A 19,468-nucleotide genomic window follows, 5' to 3' on the forward strand; every position below is an offset into this window, starting at 1 on the left:
TGAATATTCTGGCTTGTCCAACTACAGTAAGATCTGTGCTTGCATCAAGGGAGCCCTCTCGTTGAAGGTCTAGCTGGATGACTAAGTCACGTGCTCAGTTTTTGCTCAAGGGCTGTATCAGCAAAAATCTGGCTTCTGTTTTTACAAACTCAGAATTTACTTTGTGCAAATATTGTCCAGCATCTGTTTAAAAGTCATGTTTTCGGTCCACAGTAAGATCACTGCCATCATTTGGAATGATCATGCAGAAGAAGGGCACAGGTCGGTCAGTATGATTGATATTAAAGTGGGTGTAAGAGTCATGGAAACTTTCCCTTTTTTTAATAGCATACCCTAGGCCTTACCCTATGCAAAGTCTTTGCCAATGTCAAACGCTCTTGCTGCATGGTGCTACACACAGCCGTGTCAGCACAAACTTGCTGTAACCATGTGTCATGCCCTCTTAAACGCCCCCTCCGGACTCCCAAACTAACAACTCTACCATTGGCCCAGACTGGGACTACCTTTTCCTCAGACAGACAGACAGATGGATGCATGTGTGTGCATACACGTACACATGCATGTGTGTGCATACACGTACACATGGTGCGTGCCACAGTACTGAGGTGTGCACAGAGTCGTGGTGGATTTTTCTGCATTTAGGTCCACCAGTTCTCTGACTTAATCATCTTCTGTATATATATGGAAACATTAATCAAAGAAGCTCTGATTATTTTTGCACACTTAAATTGTCCACTCCAACTGTCATAGGAGGAAGCTAAGCATTACTGTCCCTAAACTGGCTGATGTTCAGGTCTGTGCTGTGTGTATAATAGCTAAGCTGTAAACAACAAGAGAGCTTGGTCCATTGTTTCTGATGGGATCTTGTCCAAGGGAAAAGAGAGATTGTCTTCAACAATTTGAAGCTTGTGTAGGCAGACAATACATTGACTTTTGCCTCTGGGCAGCATGAAGCATGCCTCTACTTCAGACCAAGGAAGCAGCTGAGGGCCGACATGAATTCAAAGTAACGCTGCGCACATGCTCTGCTGAGAAGGTGGATCCATCCCTGGGCAGCTGTGGGTTTGGTGTGTAAAAGTGTACTGAAAGAAGTAATTTGGATTACCAGGCTCTTTTTCCTGCATACACCGACATCTTTAATCTATTGGATTTGAATGAGAAAGGCCAGAATCCCCCTCTAATTCAAATAGTTTAATGAATAATTGTCAGGTATTCCATTAACTATTAGCTACTAAAAATAATATGATAGAAAATAGTGCGTGAACCGTTATCAGATGCAAAAAATGAGCTTACAATTACTGAATGTGAGTGTCATTTGATGGGAAGTCCAGCGTGAGTACAGTAATGCCTTTAGCAGGCTTCTTCCCAAGAATGCTTGTTAAATGCATTCTTCAGGAAGAAAGGCACAAGATAAAAGAAGGCTTAACCCAAGCCATAGGAAAACGGTATGAAATTGAAAACAGTACAAAGTCAAAATTAAACCATAATGGGACGGTAGTTTGAGAGTCAGTTGCACAATCAACAGAAAAGGTCTGGGTATAGCTAAACCTAAACTTTTGTAAGACCAGAGTCCTAAACACTTTCATGTTGGTCACCAAGATGTCATGACGCATGGCTGTACAACCCAGTGTGTCCTATTCTGGCCACGTAAATCTACTGTCATCAGAGACAGTGAGTATTGTGCAACTTGCAATTGATACAGAAAGAAGCATGTAGGACTTCCCTAATCTTACTGATATTTACTCATGGGAGGCACGCACTGTCCAAACTACAGAGGAAATATTCCTATATTAATGAACCTTTTGCTCAATTGCTTACAAACTGTACTGTTGCACAGCCTTTTCACGAAACAATGTAACGAGGATTGGAAAAAATAAAACCAGCAACAGCTTGCAATCTATAAGCTGATGAGCAACTTTCTTCTCATAGTTCCAAGTGTGCCTTTGTCAGTTACAAGCAAAAAGGTTAGGCGGAAAGAAAGCACGAACAGCAAAGATAACGTAAAAGAAATGGTTTAGTGTTTTGTAGATTCGAAGTTAGTCTTTCTGGAATACTGAAACGTGCTCTGCAATGAACTGCCAGTATAGAGCGTCAAGTTGTACGTGAGTCTGTGCTTCAGGAGGACACTCCTAACTTTTGGCAAGCCTCTTCAGCCTAATGCAAAGTTTGTTTGAGGTACCTGCAAAGCTGGTGAAAATACCACTGTATGAAAACAGTCATTCAAGTCCGCCCAGCACTTACTACTTTTTTTTTTTTTTTACATAAGCATTTGTGTGGGAGGGGAACATGAGATTTCAAATGTACCTGGCAGCCTGCTGAAGCGATAGGTATGACCCACGTTAACTTACAGATCTTAATTACTTCTGATGGTTAACCGACAGGAGCAACAGAAAACAGTAAAACAAAGGAAGCCAGGCGTTCAGAGTGCCTCGAAAAGTGCCGTTGTGCTGACACAGGTCTTGCACTGCCCTTTGCAGACAGACAGGCAGACATCTATGCAGTCACGCATGGGAAATCCCACATTACCGGGAAGGTTCAAAGACAAAATTAAACTTTGTAGGAAGAACTGGTTAGAGGAAAATTGAGTTTGGAGACCCAGTAACTTGTAATATTTCTGATGAATTTCAGCATTAACATTGGCTTAGTAAAACCCAAGATTTTGGGAACCTGATGTTACGGCATGATCTCGGTTTAAGCAGGATGTTTCTAGACCTCAAGGCTACACTTGTAATCTGCTTAAAATTTCAGAAACCAGAAAGAATCCAATGTTTACTGAAAATAAATGGCGATAATAATCTCATAAATGGTGATTATCATCTCATTATCAGAAGGCTCATTTTTTCCATTTGACCTTTGATTTCTCAATTACCTACTTGGCCTTACGTTTGAACTGAATGTAGGCCTCTATCCCAAACCTCACCATCAAAGCAAATCAAGGCAAGACATGTTAGTTTCTCACCAGCTTTCTTGTGTATGGTGCCTTTAGCCATCACTGTGCTAACGTCCAGCCTACTTCCTTCCTCAGGTCACCAGCAAACACCGGCAGCCATGGCTGCAGGTGCCTATTAATAGCTGTGAAGAGCGGTGGCACCCTTGGGCTGCGTCTCTCCGCTCGTGTTTGGTTGGCTCATCAGGCCAAACGAGGATTTTCACTTATATTTAATCGTCTCTCGCGGTTTTTTTCCAGGCGTTTTTGAGGCAAGAGCCCAAGGAGCGCCCCGCTCGCTGCAGGCCGCCGCCCGCCCGTTGCTCTGAGGGGGCGCGCGCACGCCCCGCCCACAGGAGGGGTGGGGGCGTGTCGAGGCACGCGCGCGCCGGGGGAGGTGCTGAGTCACGCTGGGCTAGCAGAAGCGCGGCGGGAGGCCCCGGCCCTCCCCTCCGCGCGCGCCGTGACGTTACGGCGGTATAAAGGGGCCGGCGCGGGGCGGGCGCTGGTCAGAGCGCGTCGGCGAGGCTGAGCGGAGCGGGTTCCTGCGTCAACAGTGCTTGGACGGAACCGGCCGCGCTCGGGCCCGCCGCCCCCACCGCTACTGCACACACCCCCTCCGCCGTCGTACCCACCGACTCACCCCTTACGGCAGCGCCATGGCAGCGCCTCCTTCCCAAGTGCGCCAGAACTACCACCAGGACTGCGAAGCCGCCATCAACCGCCAGATCAACCTGGAGCTCTACGCCTCCTACGTGTACCTCAGCATGGTGAGCGGCTCGGTGGAGCGGGCGGGGGGGTTCTGCTCGCGGGCTTGTCCGGTGTGCGGCCTGTACGTGGGGATAAAGGGAGAGAAGAGGCGTGGGGCCTGCTTGTGGGGAAGGGGCGGGGGCGCTTCAGGCCTAGCGGGAGCACCGGCGTTCTGCGGGCTGGGGGGGTGGTGGGTAGGCCAACCTCGGGGCTAGGCAGGCCCACCCCTCCGAGGGACCTGGGCCCGCCTTGTGTTTGGGCCCTGCCGGCGTGGGGGAAGGAGTGTCGCACCTTCTATGCGGGGCCTGCTTGAGGAAGGGGGAGGGAGGGCACAGCGGGATGTGTGCGTGTGTTTTGGTTTGAGCGAAGTTGCGGGACTGGCCGGGCCGTCTGCGCTCCCCACAGAGTAGAGGGGCTTGCGGGCGCTGCCCGGGACGGACTCAGCACCAGGGACCTGCCTGGGCTCTCCACACAGGCTGGCCGGCTGGCGGGGGGGTCCCGAAGGCCGGGCGGTGCCTGCAGGCGCAGCCCCGCTCCTCCTCCCCCTCCCCCCCCCGCCTCTGGGGCGTTCTCGGCCTTCCCCTGGGGGTGGGGCGCCCGCTTGTTTTCTGTAGGTGTTTTCCTTTATCTCGGTGGCGAACTTGAGTTACACGTTAACCGCTCTCTGTCCGTTGCCCTTGGCGGACTCGTTATCAGCACAGCTCAGCAGCTTCCAAGCGGCTCTGCCCTTGGGGCTGGGCTGGATAGCAGGAGTTGACTAACGAAGCGATTGGCACCTCTCCCACAGGCGTTCTTGTCTCTGAGGCAAGGTTTTTCGTTCGTGGGTTTTGAAGTGAATTGGTAGGAATCCGTGGTTTCCTTGGCGCTGTGCTTACATGTCTGACTTGGCACGAGACTCCCATTTTAGCCATAGCTCAGATGAGTAACTTTGGTCTAAACAGCAGCTCTGACCTCTGTGCAGCAATCTTGGTGCTGTAGATGTTGCAGGTAACTTGACCCTTTCTAGTGACACTGTAGTATGTTGTGGCATTTAGGTGTAGAACTTCACAGCTTGCTTCTGTGTTACTATCTGTGGTGGTCTGAACCTCAGCTACGAGCTGAATGTAATTATGTTGGTGAATGATAGTGGTATGAAAGCACCAGTGTCTTGCCTTGAAACCTCCAAGCTGCTGGTTTAAGAGTAGAGGATTCAGTAGCTGTTAGTCTGGTAAATAACTGGCAGTTGATACAAAGCTTTCCATTGAATCCTACCTAATGGCTCTGAGTAAAGAACAAACAAGCTGTGTGATGGCTTCTAACTGCTGTTGCAGTTTCTTTGGGGCTTTCAAAAAAGATGACCTTGTATTTGCTGTTAAATATGTATCTTAGTTCAGTTTACCTTTTGTCTTTTAAACGTGATACTATTTTTTTCCCCCAAAAGTAGAAAGTGTGCTTCTTAGTCTAATCCCAATCCCTGATAAGCCTAAGGAAGTATGGGAGCTTTATTGCAGAAGTACTTAAAGTTCTTGGCCACCTTTAACTGGTATTGCAAGTCAGAACTTTGACTTGTGAACATTGTAAACAAACTCGGGCAAACAAAGGGAGCAGGGAAGATTTCTCCTTTAAAAAGGCTTTTCAGGTCTGCTGTGTTTAAGGCATTTGAATGGTGCTCAGAACAACAGGTATCCATCTATCTGTGGGGTCTGGAGTTTTTAGTATGTTCAGAACTGAACCACAAATACCATTTGTTTGTGTGGATGGTAGGGATATGGGTTAAATCTAATCTATGGGTTAAATCAGGAAAATCTAACTTGTTACTAAGGGAGGAGTTTTGCCACACTGCCTTGCTGTTGTCGGTGCTACTGCTAGCCTTAGCTTGGACTCCAGCCCTCTTGAAGTAGGGCTGATAGGAGACATATCTGAAGTCACAGTACGGACTTGGCTTTGTGTGACTGCTGGAGTGAGGCTTGGGGTTTTGAGCATATGAATTCTTATTTTTCAGTCCTACTATTTTGATCGGGATGATGTGGCTCTCAAAAACTTTGCCAAGTACTTCCTGCATCAGTCCCACGAGGAGCGTGAGCATGCTGAGAAACTGATGAAGCTACAGAATCAGAGGGGCGGACGCATCTTCTTGCAGGACATCAAGGTGAGGAGTGGAGTTATGGGTTGTCCTGTCTAATACAGAACTGGAACTGTGGTCTGTCTCCAGGCTGGAAGGGGATGAATTTCCCTGTGGGTCATCTCCCAGAAGGAGCAGCAAGCTGACAGCATAGAAGGAAGCATACTGCATTGCTGTGATCTGTGCATGGCACTCAGCCCACAATCTAGAGTTGCTCAGTAATTCGATAATTTGTGCTGATCAACTAATAAAAAGCACTTCCTGTGTAAGAAGAGGATGCTTAGCCCTAGGTGGTTTGCTGTGGGGTGAGGGTAACTAGAACACAGCTAGTTCATCTACCTTAAATTTAGTGGTAAGAGCCTTCTCTGTTCTCTGCACTGTTTTATAGAGAACTCTTGACTTCCTTGCAATGGGAATATGAAATCTCAAGTTTCCAATTGCTTGTTATGGCTCACTAAAAGATTTCACAGCAGTATTTTCTTGAAGTCACTTTAATTAGTTTATTCATAACAGCAGAAAGTAAGCAGTGTTTTAGGGACAGTTTGAGGCAAGACAACTCTTCATGGGGAAAATGGCAAAAAAAGTAAGTGATGGGCGCTTCAGAAGAATTCCCTTGCTTATAATGAGTGTGAGTACTTGTAAACACCAGACTCTCTACAATGCAGTTCTGAGCTGAAGACTAGACTTGCCTGTATTGGTGTCTTAACTGCTTCATTTCTGAGGTTGTGCCTGTTGTGTATTTAGGCAGGTGTTTAAGCCATTAGGTTATAACGGGAGGGGCAAGAAAGTAGCTCTAGTAGCTGTCTTGCATATAAGACTTCAGAGAACATAACATGAGGGGAACCTAGGGAATGGGGACAGGTCTGGGACTTGGAGCATGCATTCAGTTCTGTTCTGAGTGCTCTGTGTGTCCCCCAAGATTTTGAAAATACCTAAATGCCTGAACTTGGTCTAAACAGGCTTTGAGACTGATCTGAAAGACTTTGCTCCCTAATGGTCTGTGGGTGCTTAGAGAAAATATGGTTGTGTGCTTTCCTGTTCTAGAAGCCAGATCGTGATGACTGGGAGAACGGACTGACTGCAATGGAGTGTGCCCTGCACCTGGAGAAGAACGTGAACCAGTCACTGTTAGAGCTGCACAAATTGGCAACTGAAAAGAATGACCCACATGTAAGTAGATGCTGAAGCTGAGGATGGGGCTTGCATGTGTCTAATCATGCGGGTTTAGGGGTGAGTTGTGTGGCCCTGACTCTCCTAAAGGTGAAAAAAGGCTGTGAGCTAGTGGTGTAGCCTTTCCAAAGGGAAGGGCCCAGATGTCTGCCTGTACCTTAGCTGTTTGGTGGGATTATTGCCATCTTTTTCCAGGAGGACCAGTTGTGGTGTGTTAGGGTGGCTGAGGCCTACCTTTCAGAGCAGCGGGCGCATTGCTTTGTTCAAACCCTTCCGTTGCTCTTGGGAATGGAGGGCACTCATGTGGAGAGCATTCTGAAGAGAAGATATGTATTGAACTCTATAGAGAAGGCTTGTTTCTGTGAGAGATGAGTTCTTTAAACCAATGGATGCCTGTAAGGCTCTCCTAAAATTTAGGAGAAATTTTGAATGTTAAAAGCCCTGACACTTCAGAACACAGGTTTCTTCACAGATGGAAGTTACTGGCAAAGCTGGATTGAGGCTTCTTAGTATCAGAAAAAGATTAGCGGGTGTCTGAATCAAAGTAGTCTTGGAAGTGTCCTGTATAAGTTAGAGGGACTTTTAAAAGAAGCAACATAGCTGGACCATTCTACAGGTGTAAATCCTCATGATCACGAATTAAAGTGCTGTGGAGTGGGGGGCTTCTAAATGTGCACAGAAACTTCCTGTAGTGAGGAAGAGGGGAGGCTTCCTGAGCTGACCTTGTGCTGCAAGGTTCTGGAGCAAGTGTGCCTAGGTAAGCCTGTCTCACTTTGGTCATGTTCTGGCACTGCTGAGCAAAACTAAAAGTTTCTCCCTCTCAGATATCTTCTGCAGCTTCAAAATTATCATTCTGTGTCTTCTCCTTTCCCTAGAGAGGTTTGGTAGGATTTCAGACGCTGTTTCAGCGGGATAAGCTGTGTCCAGGCATAAATTTAAACTTTTTTTTTTTCCCTTGCCTTTCAGTTGTGTGACTTCATTGAGACTCATTACCTGGATGAACAGGTGAAATCCATCAAAGAGCTGGGTGACCATGTGACCAACCTACGGAAGATGGGGGCACCAAAATACGGCATGGCAGAGTACCTCTTTGACAAGCACACCCTTGGGGACAGTGACAATGAGAGCTGAAGTCTTGCCAGGAGCCACCCTGTGGGTTTCAGTGGGACTCCTACTTTACTGTCCAGCCATGCATGCATCTTCAGCTATCTAGCTAAACAGTTCTCATACTCTGTACCAAATATCACCCCTCTTTTCTCTTGTGTTTTGTGTATTGCCCTCCATCCAATAAAGTGACTTGGTTCAAGTTGGCTTTTTCTGTTTCTCTCGGGAGCGAGAGGCCTGAACTTGCAGGATTGTGCTCCATAGTATCTGTTGGGCATGGATGAAGGAGTATATTAGAGGCATTAGGGTTTACTTGCTTAGCATTTTTATAAAAATGACCTTTTTTTTTTTTCTTTTCCTGATCCGGTGGGATCTACTACAGGAATTGCTCAGTGACTAAAGTTGTGTTTTAAATCCCTTTGCCACCGAAGCTGTTGCTGTAATGAATGTGCAAAGAAAGAAAAGCTTGAGTATCTGAGCTTCCTGAACTGGTCCCTGTGAATTTAGGTGAGGCTACTGAAGGGAGGGTTAGTGCCTCACTAGGCATCACGCCTCCCTAACGAATGGCCCTACACTTGTGTATGGAGAAAACATGCTGTGAATCAGGACTTCAGAGCTGTGTAGTGCCATGAGGCTGGACCAGAACAGCAGTGCTGCAGGAACTGCCTCAAGGACACTGTATGGGGAGTTGGAGCGGGCGGTGGTGACAGCTGTACTTGGAAGACAGAGAGGGTAGGCAGCTGTTGTGAAGGCATTGGAAGGGACGTGGGAGGTAAATTTGTCATGTGCCTTCTGTGATACGGGAAATTTGCAGCTGTTTCTGAAGACAGAGGAAGTAGGAAAACTTCTGTGGTTTCTCTAAATTCCTGTTGCATGGAAACTAAAATGAGGAAACGAAAGGGGTGGTCCCAGACTTGAGCCTTGCTTTTATTTTCTTCGGGAAGATGGTAAAAACCCGTAGCTGTATGGTGTCTGCTACCATCCAGATAACTTTTTCTCTGAGCACTGTCAAATCAGTGGCAAGTGTGATCTGGAACTTCAAAAGGAAGCAGGGTGCTGGGCAAATACCATTGACTGCAGCCACTTGTTCTTGGTTCTAGTAGATGCTTCCCCTGCCTTATCCCATTACTTTTTCTAGTACTGGAAAACGCCAACTAGATGTGACTTCAAGAAGCACTTCGGGTCTGTGTCACAAATGATGTGACTTGCTTCTGTCCCTTACTTTTCCCAGAGTACCTTGGCAGTAGTGCGAGTCCTGCCTGAGACTTGTAATGGATCTTATGACAAATGTTAATATAAAGCTCAAGTTCCAATTCTTGCTGTGATGAGGAGGAGGGAGGTGTCCTTATTAACTATATTCCTCTTCTGGTTTGTGCTACGCCTGCACTCTGGGTTCTTCAGGCTGGTACCTGCTGAGATATTGCTCTGCTGTGAGATACCTGCGATACCAAACATGCAAAGTCTTGTTTGTTCTTTTGCTACAAACGGGGGTTTTGTTGCTGTAACACTGAAGTTGTGCCTGCTACTGTACCCGAGGCCAGTAGCGGTGTGTCACTAATGCTGGCTTTAGGCCTGGGCTGGGCTCCAGCCGTGTGGTCCAGCAGGAGGAGGTTTGGCTGCGCTGTCCTTCTGGTTGGGTGAATGCCAGTGTGGCCAGGTGGAGGTGTCTCAACGGAACCGTGTGTGCCTCTTGGTCTCCTCTAGCTGTACTGATCTATCTGTTCTTCACAGGGGCTTTCGCTGGTCTCCATGATCACCTCCATCAGCCCCACGTAGTCACCTTCGGCTAGAGAGATGCCAGAGTCATTGGGGGATAGACTCTCCGCTCGCCTTGGTTCTTTTGTAGGAGGAGTGTTTGTGCTTCCGTTTCCAGGATCTCTCGTGGTCCTGGAAACCTCTGCTGGATGCTGGTCTGGAGCGCTGGCTGCATCTTCTAAACTCAGGCTGCGAGCGTCAGGGCCCATGTTCCCCATGTGGGATCTCTCCAGCACTGGAGATGTTACAGGAGTGAATGAGAAGCAGAGGGAGGCGCTGCCTCCGGGGGTTTTGTTACTGGGGGTGTGAAAGGCACTTGAATGCTCAGAATTGGGGGTGGCTGATGCTGTGTTCTCCAGGGTTAGCCAGGGTGGGTGGGAAGCTTTCAAGCTCTTGAGACTCTTGAAGCTACCCTGCTTCTCGTGGTCTGGGGATTCTGCCAGGAAGGGGAATTTAGGGCTGTCCGATGCTGTGGACTGAGCTCCTGGACTCCCTGTGGTGGCAGCTTCTCTGCTTTTACTGTTCGAATTGTTTTTTTCTTCTTCCACTGTTAAAACCAGTGAGTCAGGACCTTTGCTCCGATCTGTTGGCCAAATAAATGTTTCTTTTGCACCTGAGCCAAGGGAGCTCTGGCTTTTATACATATCGCTGACTCTGGAAGGAGAGGAGTTGACAATGACGTCCCTGAGAGAGGTCGAGCATGCAGCAATGCTGGAGAGCGCAGGAGGTTTCTTGCGACCTTGGCGTCTGGAAGGGAAGATCATGGGGATAGAGCTGATCGGTGTCTGTGGAGCACTGTAGAAACCAGGTCTCTCATAAAATGGGGTTGACATGAAGGCGTCAAACTCCCTTAGTTTTCTGTCTTCACTGTCCCACTGCTCCTGTGAGCTGGAGTCTCCCCTTGGCTGATTGATGCTGCAAGGGCTTCCAGCCTTGCCCATGTCTTGGTAAGTATAATGAGAGAAGGGCGATGTGGGGTCTCCCCGTTTGCGCAGCAGGTTCATCCGGGAAGAGGACCTGGAGAAGCTTGGTGACTGGACGCCGAGGAGGCGGCCCAGGTGTCCCAGTAACGGTGTGGAATGATTTGCCTCCTCATTCTCTTTAATTTGCTCCAGGGGCTGGAACTCCATCTCTTCTTTCTGCATGCTGGGGAAAGGCAAAACGGGCTGTTACGCAGTCACGAAAGAAGGTGGTTTCTGGTGGAGCAGCACAGGGAGCGCTGCTGCCAGGGGCAAGCCTCTCTCTTCTCATATCGCTGTTAGATATGCGTTAGACCCTTCAGAATAGGGATGCTCATGGTAGAGGGGAGGGGGGGGGCAAGATGTCAGAGGTACCCTTTTCTGTGGAGGGTGTTGGCTATCCTCTTTGGACGAGTCTAAAAGTATCTTGGAGCAAGATTTCACATGCTATGGAGAAAGATCCTACTGCTCGCTCTTACTCTTCGAGTAAGACCTGATCCACAAGACCTGATCCAAGGTGTAAAGGTGGACTGTTCTGACACCCTGTGGCTGCACCCACCTGATATCAAAAGTTGAGCCAAGGAACGAGGGGCGCTTGTACTCAGCGGTGGCTGCGGTGTATGGTGGCTGGGGGTCAGGCTCGTTCCAGTACGGATCCTTCTCCAGGATGGGTAAATCCTGATGCATCTCATCCACTGCCATAAGGGAGACCTGCAGGGGACAGCGGCAATGTCATACGGGGCGAGCAGCGTTACGTGTGCCCAGTATCGGCGGGCAGAGGAATGCAGGGCAGGAGGACGCGATGTAGCACGGGCAAGCGGCTGGGTTTGCTCTGTGGTTTCCTGGCACTCGGGTCATTTTTCCACACGGAGAGATTGGATTAATCGGAAGGAAAGTGATGCCGAAGGAGACAGGAAAGCAATATGCTCTCTAGGACTGAAGGGCTCAGCGTTAGGACGGGCTGAAGGTGGAGAGTTATTGCATGCAAGAAAGCAGAGGAAGCAGTTTTAGATACAGACAGCGGGTGGAAGAAGCGCGGGCGAGGCAGGAATGGTGTGCCACTGAAAGGCAGGGAGGGTGTGAAACAAACTCTGGATCCAACACATGTGCCAGAGCATGGACTAAAGCTACAGTCGGCCTCTGCGTACAAGATAACACCAAAAGCCCCATCTGCCCTGGTGTGAGGGGGCTCTTCCTGGCATGAGCCTTGCCCCACATTCTTCCTGAAGCTTGGGATGTCTCCTTGGCTGCTGAGAGGAACACTGAGCTGGCCACCTTTGTATCCATTGAGAAGCCTTATGCTCTCCTCCTGCTCTCCTAACCCTCTGGACATCCCAGGCTCCTTCTAAACACAGCCACCCACACCTCAGGAAAGCGCAAGGGCAACGGGTACTGCTTCTCCACCCCACTGCAGGCAGGGGAGGTGGGCAGTGGAGGTGTTGCAGGAGAACTTCACGACTGCACTGATGGGGCTTGCTAAACCCTCAGGCACGGTCCTGCCTCGGTGTTCCTCTGCAGGTCAGGCTCATCTGGAGGATCCTTCACGTTACCTGCAGGTTCCTGTCGATGAGCCAGTTGGTTTCAAAGTCATCATCGTCCTCCCCAAAAGGGTTGATGAGTTGCTCGGCCACCTGCATGTGGAGAGCAACACAGCAAGGGTCATCGTAGCCATACCTGCCCCTTTCCCTGCAGGGAGAAGGCCTGTGGGGCAGAGTCAAGCGTGATGTCCCTTGAATTCAGAGCAATGCTGATCCTCCCAAAAAAGGGGTGGGTTAAAAATGGAGGCTTGCCAGCGGCTCGGAGATGTTGGTACCCACAGGGAACTGCCCCTCGCTCTCACAGCCCTCCTGCAACCACAGACCACCACTGCAGGTAAAGGGTAGCCCACTGCCTCTCCCTTTTTTTTTTTTTTTTTTTCCCAAACTAGTCAGGACCAAAGCTTGGGAAAAGTGGAGTTGGTTTCTGAGGCAAGAAACTCGGAAACTGAGAAGGTCTTGGAAATACCCTCAGCCCCCGTTGGTTCCCCTTCTGTCTGCCACCACCTGGCCCATTGCCCTCAGACCGAAGGACACAGCTGGGTCCCTGGTGAGCGCACGCTGGGAAAAACCCTTGGCTGGGTCAGATTCCAGCTCCAGACGTGTTTTTTTTGGACTTACCTTTAACCAGCCGGCGTAGAAGAAGAACTGCAGAAACGTGAAGACGGGCACGAAGAGATCCAGTTCGTGGCCAGGATATGCTTTTTCTGGATCCAGGAACTGCCGCCCGATCAGACAGGCCAGGAAGAAGCTGTAAACAGCCACGGTCACCACCTGGGAAAGATGCCAGGGGACACACCAGAGGAGCTTGAGTTCCCTGCTCGCTTTCCCGGCATCTCCCTTCAGTTCCAACCCCACGCACCTCCCACCAGCGGCGAGCTGCTGCCTCTGCGGCCTTTTGCAAGCTCCGGATTCGCTTATGGCGCGCTTCGCCTCTGCTTTCTGCAGGAAGATGCATTTCCGCTGCGGAAAGCTTTAAATACACCCTTTGCCCTTTAGCTGTTACGGACACCGCGCCTCATTCCACGCCGCCCCTGGAATGACACCTCCGTAGGTGTCACAGGAAGACAGCGGCGGAAGAAAGCACGCGACGGCCTGGATTGAAAAGCTTAAAACGACTGACGTGCGGCTGCGTGCTTGTTCTGCTGCTGAACTCGGGGGTGCCGTGAGCTCCCTTCATCCTCGCCCTCGCCTCTCCCGAAAGCCGTCTCCGTCCCCTCATGGCTCCCTCCCTGCTGGCAGGCCACTTCCGAGGCGGCGAGGGGAACCCTCCTTGCCCGGATTTCAGGCTACGGCGAGCTTCGTGCTTTTTCCCTGCAATCATGGGACTGGAAACTTCTCCTTTTCACATTAAAAGCAGCTGAGACTCCTGCGTGATCTCCTGACGCAACAAGCGAGGGGGTTCGAAACAAACACTCGGCGTCACGAGACTCTCGAGCTAGCCCTGCAGTGCCTCGCAGTGAAGGGTTTCGTGATGGGCAGGACAGAGAGTGACTGGAATGACAGACTTTGCATTGGAAAGTCTGTCCATATGGATTTTTTTTTTTTTTTCCACATATGAGGGGAAAAAAAAAAAAAAGAGGGGTCGTGTAGAGCAGAAGGGGCAAAGACATGCTGCGATGCTGCTTTTGCTTCTGGCCTGTGCGGGAATATCATTTCTCAAGGTGTTCCCCATTAACCTTCAGCGCTGCCTGAAGGGAAGCGGGTCCCCTTTCAACGGCGGAGCGCATTAGTGTTATCCGAGCAGTTGGACTGCACGAGACAGAGGAGCAAGTTGGTGCCGCGGCGTCTGTCTGGGGTTTGCGTCGAAAGAGCTATTAAGCAGCTGAGTGCAGGCACAGAGCTCTCTCCCACGCGTGGCACAGCTCCACCAGCGCTGCCCTGCCTGCTGGAGCCGCTTTGCCGGCCGACACATCTGCCGAGTAGGAAGAAGCTGCTTTAGGGATGTTCTCCCTGCAAGGGGTGTGGGGAGTAGGTCCACGTGTGTCTGTGTTTTCCGTGTACCTGTGTGACACGCGCCGTGGCGAGTTATCCCTGGGCAGCGTGTGATTCCACAGCGGTGGCTGTGTCTGAGCTATGGAAATAAGTGCTGCTGAGATACATATGTGAGAGAGACGAGGCGTGGAGGTGGGGATGAGGTGTCCAAGAGCACCTCGCATCAGCGTGGTCCATGTGTGGGATGAGGTGTCTAAGGACACCTCGCGTCAGCGTGGTCCACGTGTGGGTCACGCCTGGGTGTAAACTGGGGTACTCCTGGTAGCACGGGGCAGTGTGTGCAGGCAGACAGCGGAGCAGGAGGTGTTGGGGACCCTTTCTCACCTGCGTGTAGACCAGGGGGATGCTGATCCAATCGTACCCGTAGAGTCGCCCGCACTGGCTGCGCAAGGTGTTGAGCTCCTGCAGTGGGGAAAAGGAACGGTCCCATCAGCCATTCATGTCATGCCCTTCATTCCCTTCTGCTCACACCTCCTCCGGCAGCAGGGCCTCAGCCAGGACTCCTGCTCCCTTGGTGTCCAGCCTCACCCCAGCAGGCCACCAGCAGGGTGTCTCACTTGCCCTGGAGGAACTCCTTGCTGCCTTGATGTCTCCATCCAAGCCCAAGATCCCTTCCTAGCTCACTTCATAGCAGTGTTTTTTTCTCCTCACAAAATGAGCAGCCAACAGGTTAGGCAAAGAACATCTCAGGAGCATCCATTTCCCTCCTCTGACTACATAGTGAGTCTAGATAAATAGCCCAGAGGGACATCTCTCTCTCTCCAGGCAACAGAAACAATGTGACTTTCTCTGCACATGAATACCAGGAAGGATGAGCTGCTCTGGACCTTTTTTCTCCGCAGCCGGGCAGGGATTGTTGCCAGGTCTTGCCTGTGGAGCATGGCCTGCTTCCCAGGACTATCTAAGAGTTTTCAATAGGGAAGTTTTCTACAGGGATCTTGGTTGTTGGGGATGCTTTTGATCTCTCCTCATCTCTTCCAGGTAATAAGCTTCCTTGCGGCTTTCCATCTGTGTCCTAGAAACCTGCGCTGGCCACTGTTGTTGGCTGCTCTGGTGTACGTGAAGGCTGGAGGAAGGTTGATCAAGGACCTGCTACATGTCTATCTCCAATTACCACACCTAGATGTGAGTCCCGTGGTTCCTCCCAGTCCCTCGTTTGAGAAAGTTGTCGCATTCCCCTCACCTCTAATGTATCTGACATTGCTACCACGTCAGTAGGCCATGAAAAGCTCTGTTCCGTCACGAGCTGGAGAGTAGCAGTGGGGGTATTTCCCATCAAAGTTAATGTAATATCCCCAGCAACAGGCTTGGTGCACCGTCCTACCTCACCATTTCTGACCTGACCTCAGGAAACCCCTGTAGTTCCACCCGGAGGACTGGACCAGGATCTCAAACAGTCGCCTATTGCCTCAGTCACTCACATTCAGGATGCCTTGGAGTAACACGCTGTCCCGAATCCTCCCCTCGTTCCTTGCCTTCACAGCCAGGTTGGAGAACCACACACACGGGATCCAAAACTTGTTGTGGGGGGAATTCAAGCTCTCAAACTTCTTGTGCTCTTCTGGTGTCATGAGGCCTGGGCGGAAAAGAGTAGATGGGAGAGGGATGGCCATAGAGGGCAGAAAGGAACTGATCTGGTCTGAAACTAAAACATCTAAATCTCAGGTGGTCACTTTGGCTCTCCTTAAAAATCAGAGGAAAGACTCAGGCACTCCGCCTTTGGGAGATACTTAGAAGGAGGACGAGTCTTCTTGTTAAAACATTGAGTTATAGACGCGTGAGAGGCAAGCTTTATATCATTTCGCTTTGGGTATCTGCGGCATATCTGACCAGATCGCAGTCAGCAGGGAGATAAAGTACCGCTGAGGGCGCAGTTGCCTGGTATAAGCAGACATTTATTGAGAATGGGCTAACTTGTGTCCTAGAAGTGCCCGTTTCTCTCTCCGGGTTGCCAAGGGAACCCAGTTGACTAGGGCAGGTGCAGACAGCTCTGTTTGGGCAGAGTGGGAAATGTTGTACCTTGAGGAGCATCTCCAGAGAGGGTTCAGGGAGCCCAGCAGTTAAGGTCAGAGGTCTGAGGCTCCAGTTCCCACCTGCCCGGCGGAAAACTGTTGCCCTGAGGGAGGACAAACACACCACCCGGCCGGGGTCTGCTCGTGCTCCACTTTCGGTCGGTGCATGGGGTCATTTATGACAGAGAGCTCTTCTCTTCCCAGGCACGCTTTGGACGCAGGGGGAGCAGCTCCCGGTGAAGTCACTGCTCCACAGTTACCCTGATCGGATCAGCCAGGGCTGCCCTGCGACCTGCAGCATATCTGCATTCGCGAACCGGATCTCGACGCTCTCCTTACGCAAAAAAATTTGGGCAGAGACCCTTCATCTCTCAAACAGGCCTCCCAGCCACAAGTAGGAGCCGGAATAAGTGCACTAAGTAAATATAGACAGTTGATTATTTCAGAAGAGCGGAGTTAGGGCACGAGCAGACGCTTAGCGCCCGCTGCAGACATCCCCAGAGCACATTGCCCATCTCCAGTCTGGAGATGTGCTCCAGATGAGCACTATCCCATCTCCAGCCCAGAGGTCACGTGGCCCTTTCTGAAGCTCTTTGCCCCAAAACCAGCAGCAAGGTGCTGCTGTCTGCTTAACGCCAGAGCTGTGCAGAAGGCAGTACCGGTACTGACCTGCCCTCACGACGTGCTCCATGCTGGGGAAGCGCTTGTAGACCGCCGTGCTGACGGAGCGCAAGATGAGCACGCTGCACAGGTTGCTGTAGCGCATGAGGGTGCGTCGCAGGAGCCGCCCGTACTCGTCCTCCCCATCCACATTGCAGGAGACCAAGTTCATGATGCGGTCTGGCCACGGGATGCTCTCGTACTGGGCCCACCAGCGGGACACCACCAGAGCCACGTAGAAACCTAGAGGTGAGCTGAGCAAATTAGCCGTCCTACAGGAGCAGGAGATGTAAATGCTCCTGCGTAGGGCGTCTGGTACTGCTCGTACAGGGATGGGTGCAGGCACGCCTGGAGGGCAATTCCCATCTCCGTGCTGAAGTTAGAGTGTGGGTTTCACAGTTTATGTGGTGCCACTCGGTGCCTGCCCTCCTGGCAGGACCCGGAACGTGCTACTACATCTGGCCGGTGCGAGCTGTGCGCTGGGGGGCATACCTCACAGCTGCAACGTGGAATGATGTATTCGGAGTTTTACAAAGGCAGAGGGAGGGATCTGCTCAGCGAATGTCGCCTGCAGAGCTATATCGAACCAAGGAGAAGAAATGCTGTCCCTTTGCCCTCCCTGTGTGTTCCCAGACAGCGCTGCTTACCCAGCACGAAGGACACGGGGATTAGCTCGGCGTAGCTGTTGCAGTAGAGCGCCAGCTTCTCAAACATCAGCCTTTGGCTCTCGCTCAGGATCAGCCTAAAAGGGAGAAGCAGAAGCATCGGCCTCAAAGAAGCGTCTGTGCCTTGCAGGGCCCGCTGGGGTGGGAGCCTGGCGAGGGAAGCCAAAGACGGGGAGTCACGACGCTGCCCCGCTGTGAGTCTGGGGATGATGTGAGTGAACTGACCTCGCGAGCCTGGGGGATGTCAGCCCACCCCCCAAAAATACCCTGCGGAGCAGTCCACAGGAGCCAGAAGCGCGTGGTAAGCGACACAGTCTGATGTCGGGGACCACCCCTCTTTTTCTCACTCGAGACAGCGCTGTGTGGTAATCACGGGACCGGCACAGAGCTTGGATGGGCACCACACTTCACTTAACACCCTGCGAAGCGTCCGGCCAAGCTCTGCTCTTCCGTGAGTTCCTGCCTCTTTCTTAGAGCAGCTTCCCCGCATCTGTGGTGGAACCAGCTAGGGGAGCGCCCTGTCCTCCCGCACCAAAACCAGACCAGCCACGGAGTACAGCTGCCTTATTACAGATCTGTGGTCCCAGAGCTGATGTCTGCTCTCAAAAATGCACCCAAGGTATTGCCTGTTGTGTAAAAAGGGAAACTCTCTCCTAAGGATCCCCACTGTGGGACATCTCCAGCACTGGTTCATTCTTGACCTCCACTGATCTACACATTATTCTTCTGTGGGTAATCATCAAATGCAACTCTTCATCCCAGGGAAGAGAAACTGTGTTACTTCCCAGGACAGAAAAAGGAGATTTAAGCCATCCTGGAGCAGTGAGGAAGGACATTTCCTTCTGTGAACGGAGGTTGGTGAGTGGCCGGCCAGTTCCTCTTCACCAGGATCACTGTCCCAATCCCGTGTTGCTCAGTTGTCCTGCGCCAGGAGAGGCTGCGAGTGAGGGGCTGTGTTAGTGTCGGGGTGGGAGGCTGCTTACCTGTAGACAAGGCTGATGGTGAAGTAGAGAGAGATGAAAATAAGGAACTCGGAGTAGAGAAGTTTGTAGATGCTTCCTTTCCATTGGAGCAGGAGCTGTGAGAAGGTGCCTAGGCGGGCGTCAGCCACACGGTTGGTGTATGTCACTGTCATTACAGATCCTAGTGGAGACACAAAACGAGCAGATGTTGAAGCTGCCAGCAAGCTTGCACAGAGGGAGGAGACAGGGACACCTCAAGTGTCCCAGCAAGCCAGCAGGATGGAAGGGAGGAAGAGAGAAAAAGAGACAGAAACAATGAGTTGAGATCAAAAGACAGGTAAGATGGAGGCAGTGACATAGAGAACCAGGAGGAAGTCTATGGTAGGCAATCCATTTGATGGCCTTGCCATCTTCCTCCTGTCTTTGGGCTGTATATGAGCTGGTTACAATGACAGAGAATGTACATTCTGGTGGAGCCCGTGGTTTCCAGTGTTTGGTTATCAGCATTCAAGTGGGGCTGGTTGGTCAGAGTGGACAGAGCCCACGTACCACTCCCTTCCACAAAACAGTTGTTTAAGATTAATTCTCAGGGTCACAAACTCCAAAGTCGCTTGCTGTATTGTGTTGTTTTTTTTTTTTTTTTTTTCTTGTAATATTTGCTTCAAATACATTGTTTTTGTAAATCTACTTGTCGGGAGGGGTCTTCCTGGAATACTGCTAGCAAAAAAAACAACCCACAAACAACCAAAGGAAAGCAAAAAAAACCCAGAAAGGAGAAAATTCTTGGTCCCGATCCAGACGAAGGTACGCCTGGAGCTCTGACAGTTTTTGTAGCACTTGCCCAACAAGTATAGCTGTCTTCAAATTCGGGCTG

The 19,468-nt window shown here is 50.7% G+C and overlaps 2 protein-coding genes across 2 annotated transcripts; one reads left to right on the top strand and one right to left on the bottom strand.

Annotated features, from left to right (window-relative positions):
- Window positions 1-3,430: 3,430 nt before the first annotated feature.
- Window positions 3,431-8,253, top strand: FTH1 (ferritin heavy chain 1). The gene is made up of 4 exons (XM_082485101.1): window positions 3,431-3,696; window positions 5,658-5,804; window positions 6,822-6,947; window positions 7,914-8,253. Exons 1-4 carry the CDS (start codon window positions 3,586-3,588, stop codon window positions 8,076-8,078), a joined length of 549 nt encoding a protein of 182 aa, XP_082341227.1. The 5' UTR covers window positions 3,431-3,585; the 3' UTR covers window positions 8,079-8,253.
- Window positions 8,254-9,619: 1,366 nt separating this feature from the next.
- On the bottom strand, window positions 9,620-18,767 carry LOC309673639 (bestrophin-1-like; the record flags this gene model as incomplete). Its single annotated transcript, XM_082485483.1, has 9 exons — window positions 9,620-10,952; window positions 11,325-11,476; window positions 12,316-12,396; window positions 12,922-13,074; window positions 14,620-14,697; window positions 15,717-15,871; window positions 16,977-17,210; window positions 17,615-17,709; window positions 18,616-18,767. 9 exons carry the CDS (start codon window positions 18,765-18,767, stop codon window positions 9,752-9,754), a joined length of 2,301 nt encoding a protein of 766 aa, XP_082341609.1. The 3' UTR covers window positions 9,620-9,751.
- Between the last annotated feature and the right edge of the window lie 701 nt (window positions 18,768-19,468).

The sequence above is a fragment of the Vanellus vanellus genome (assembly GCF_965231255.1).
Source record: "Vanellus vanellus genome assembly, chromosome: 6".
NCBI classification, from domain to species: Eukaryota; Metazoa; Chordata; class Aves; order Charadriiformes; family Charadriidae; genus Vanellus; species Vanellus vanellus.

Coding starts and splice junctions, on each gene's coding strand:
- FTH1 (XM_082485101.1), top strand. CDS start 3,586: ATGGCAGCGCCTCCTTCCCAAGTGCGCCAGAACTACCACCAGGACTGC. Junction 3,697..5,657: donor CCTACGTGTACCTCAGCATG/GTGAGCGGCTCG, acceptor CTTATTTTTCAG/TCCTACTATTTTGATCGGGA. Junction 6,948..7,913: donor CTGAAAAGAATGACCCACAT/GTAAGTAGATGC, acceptor CTTGCCTTTCAG/TTGTGTGACTTCATTGAGAC.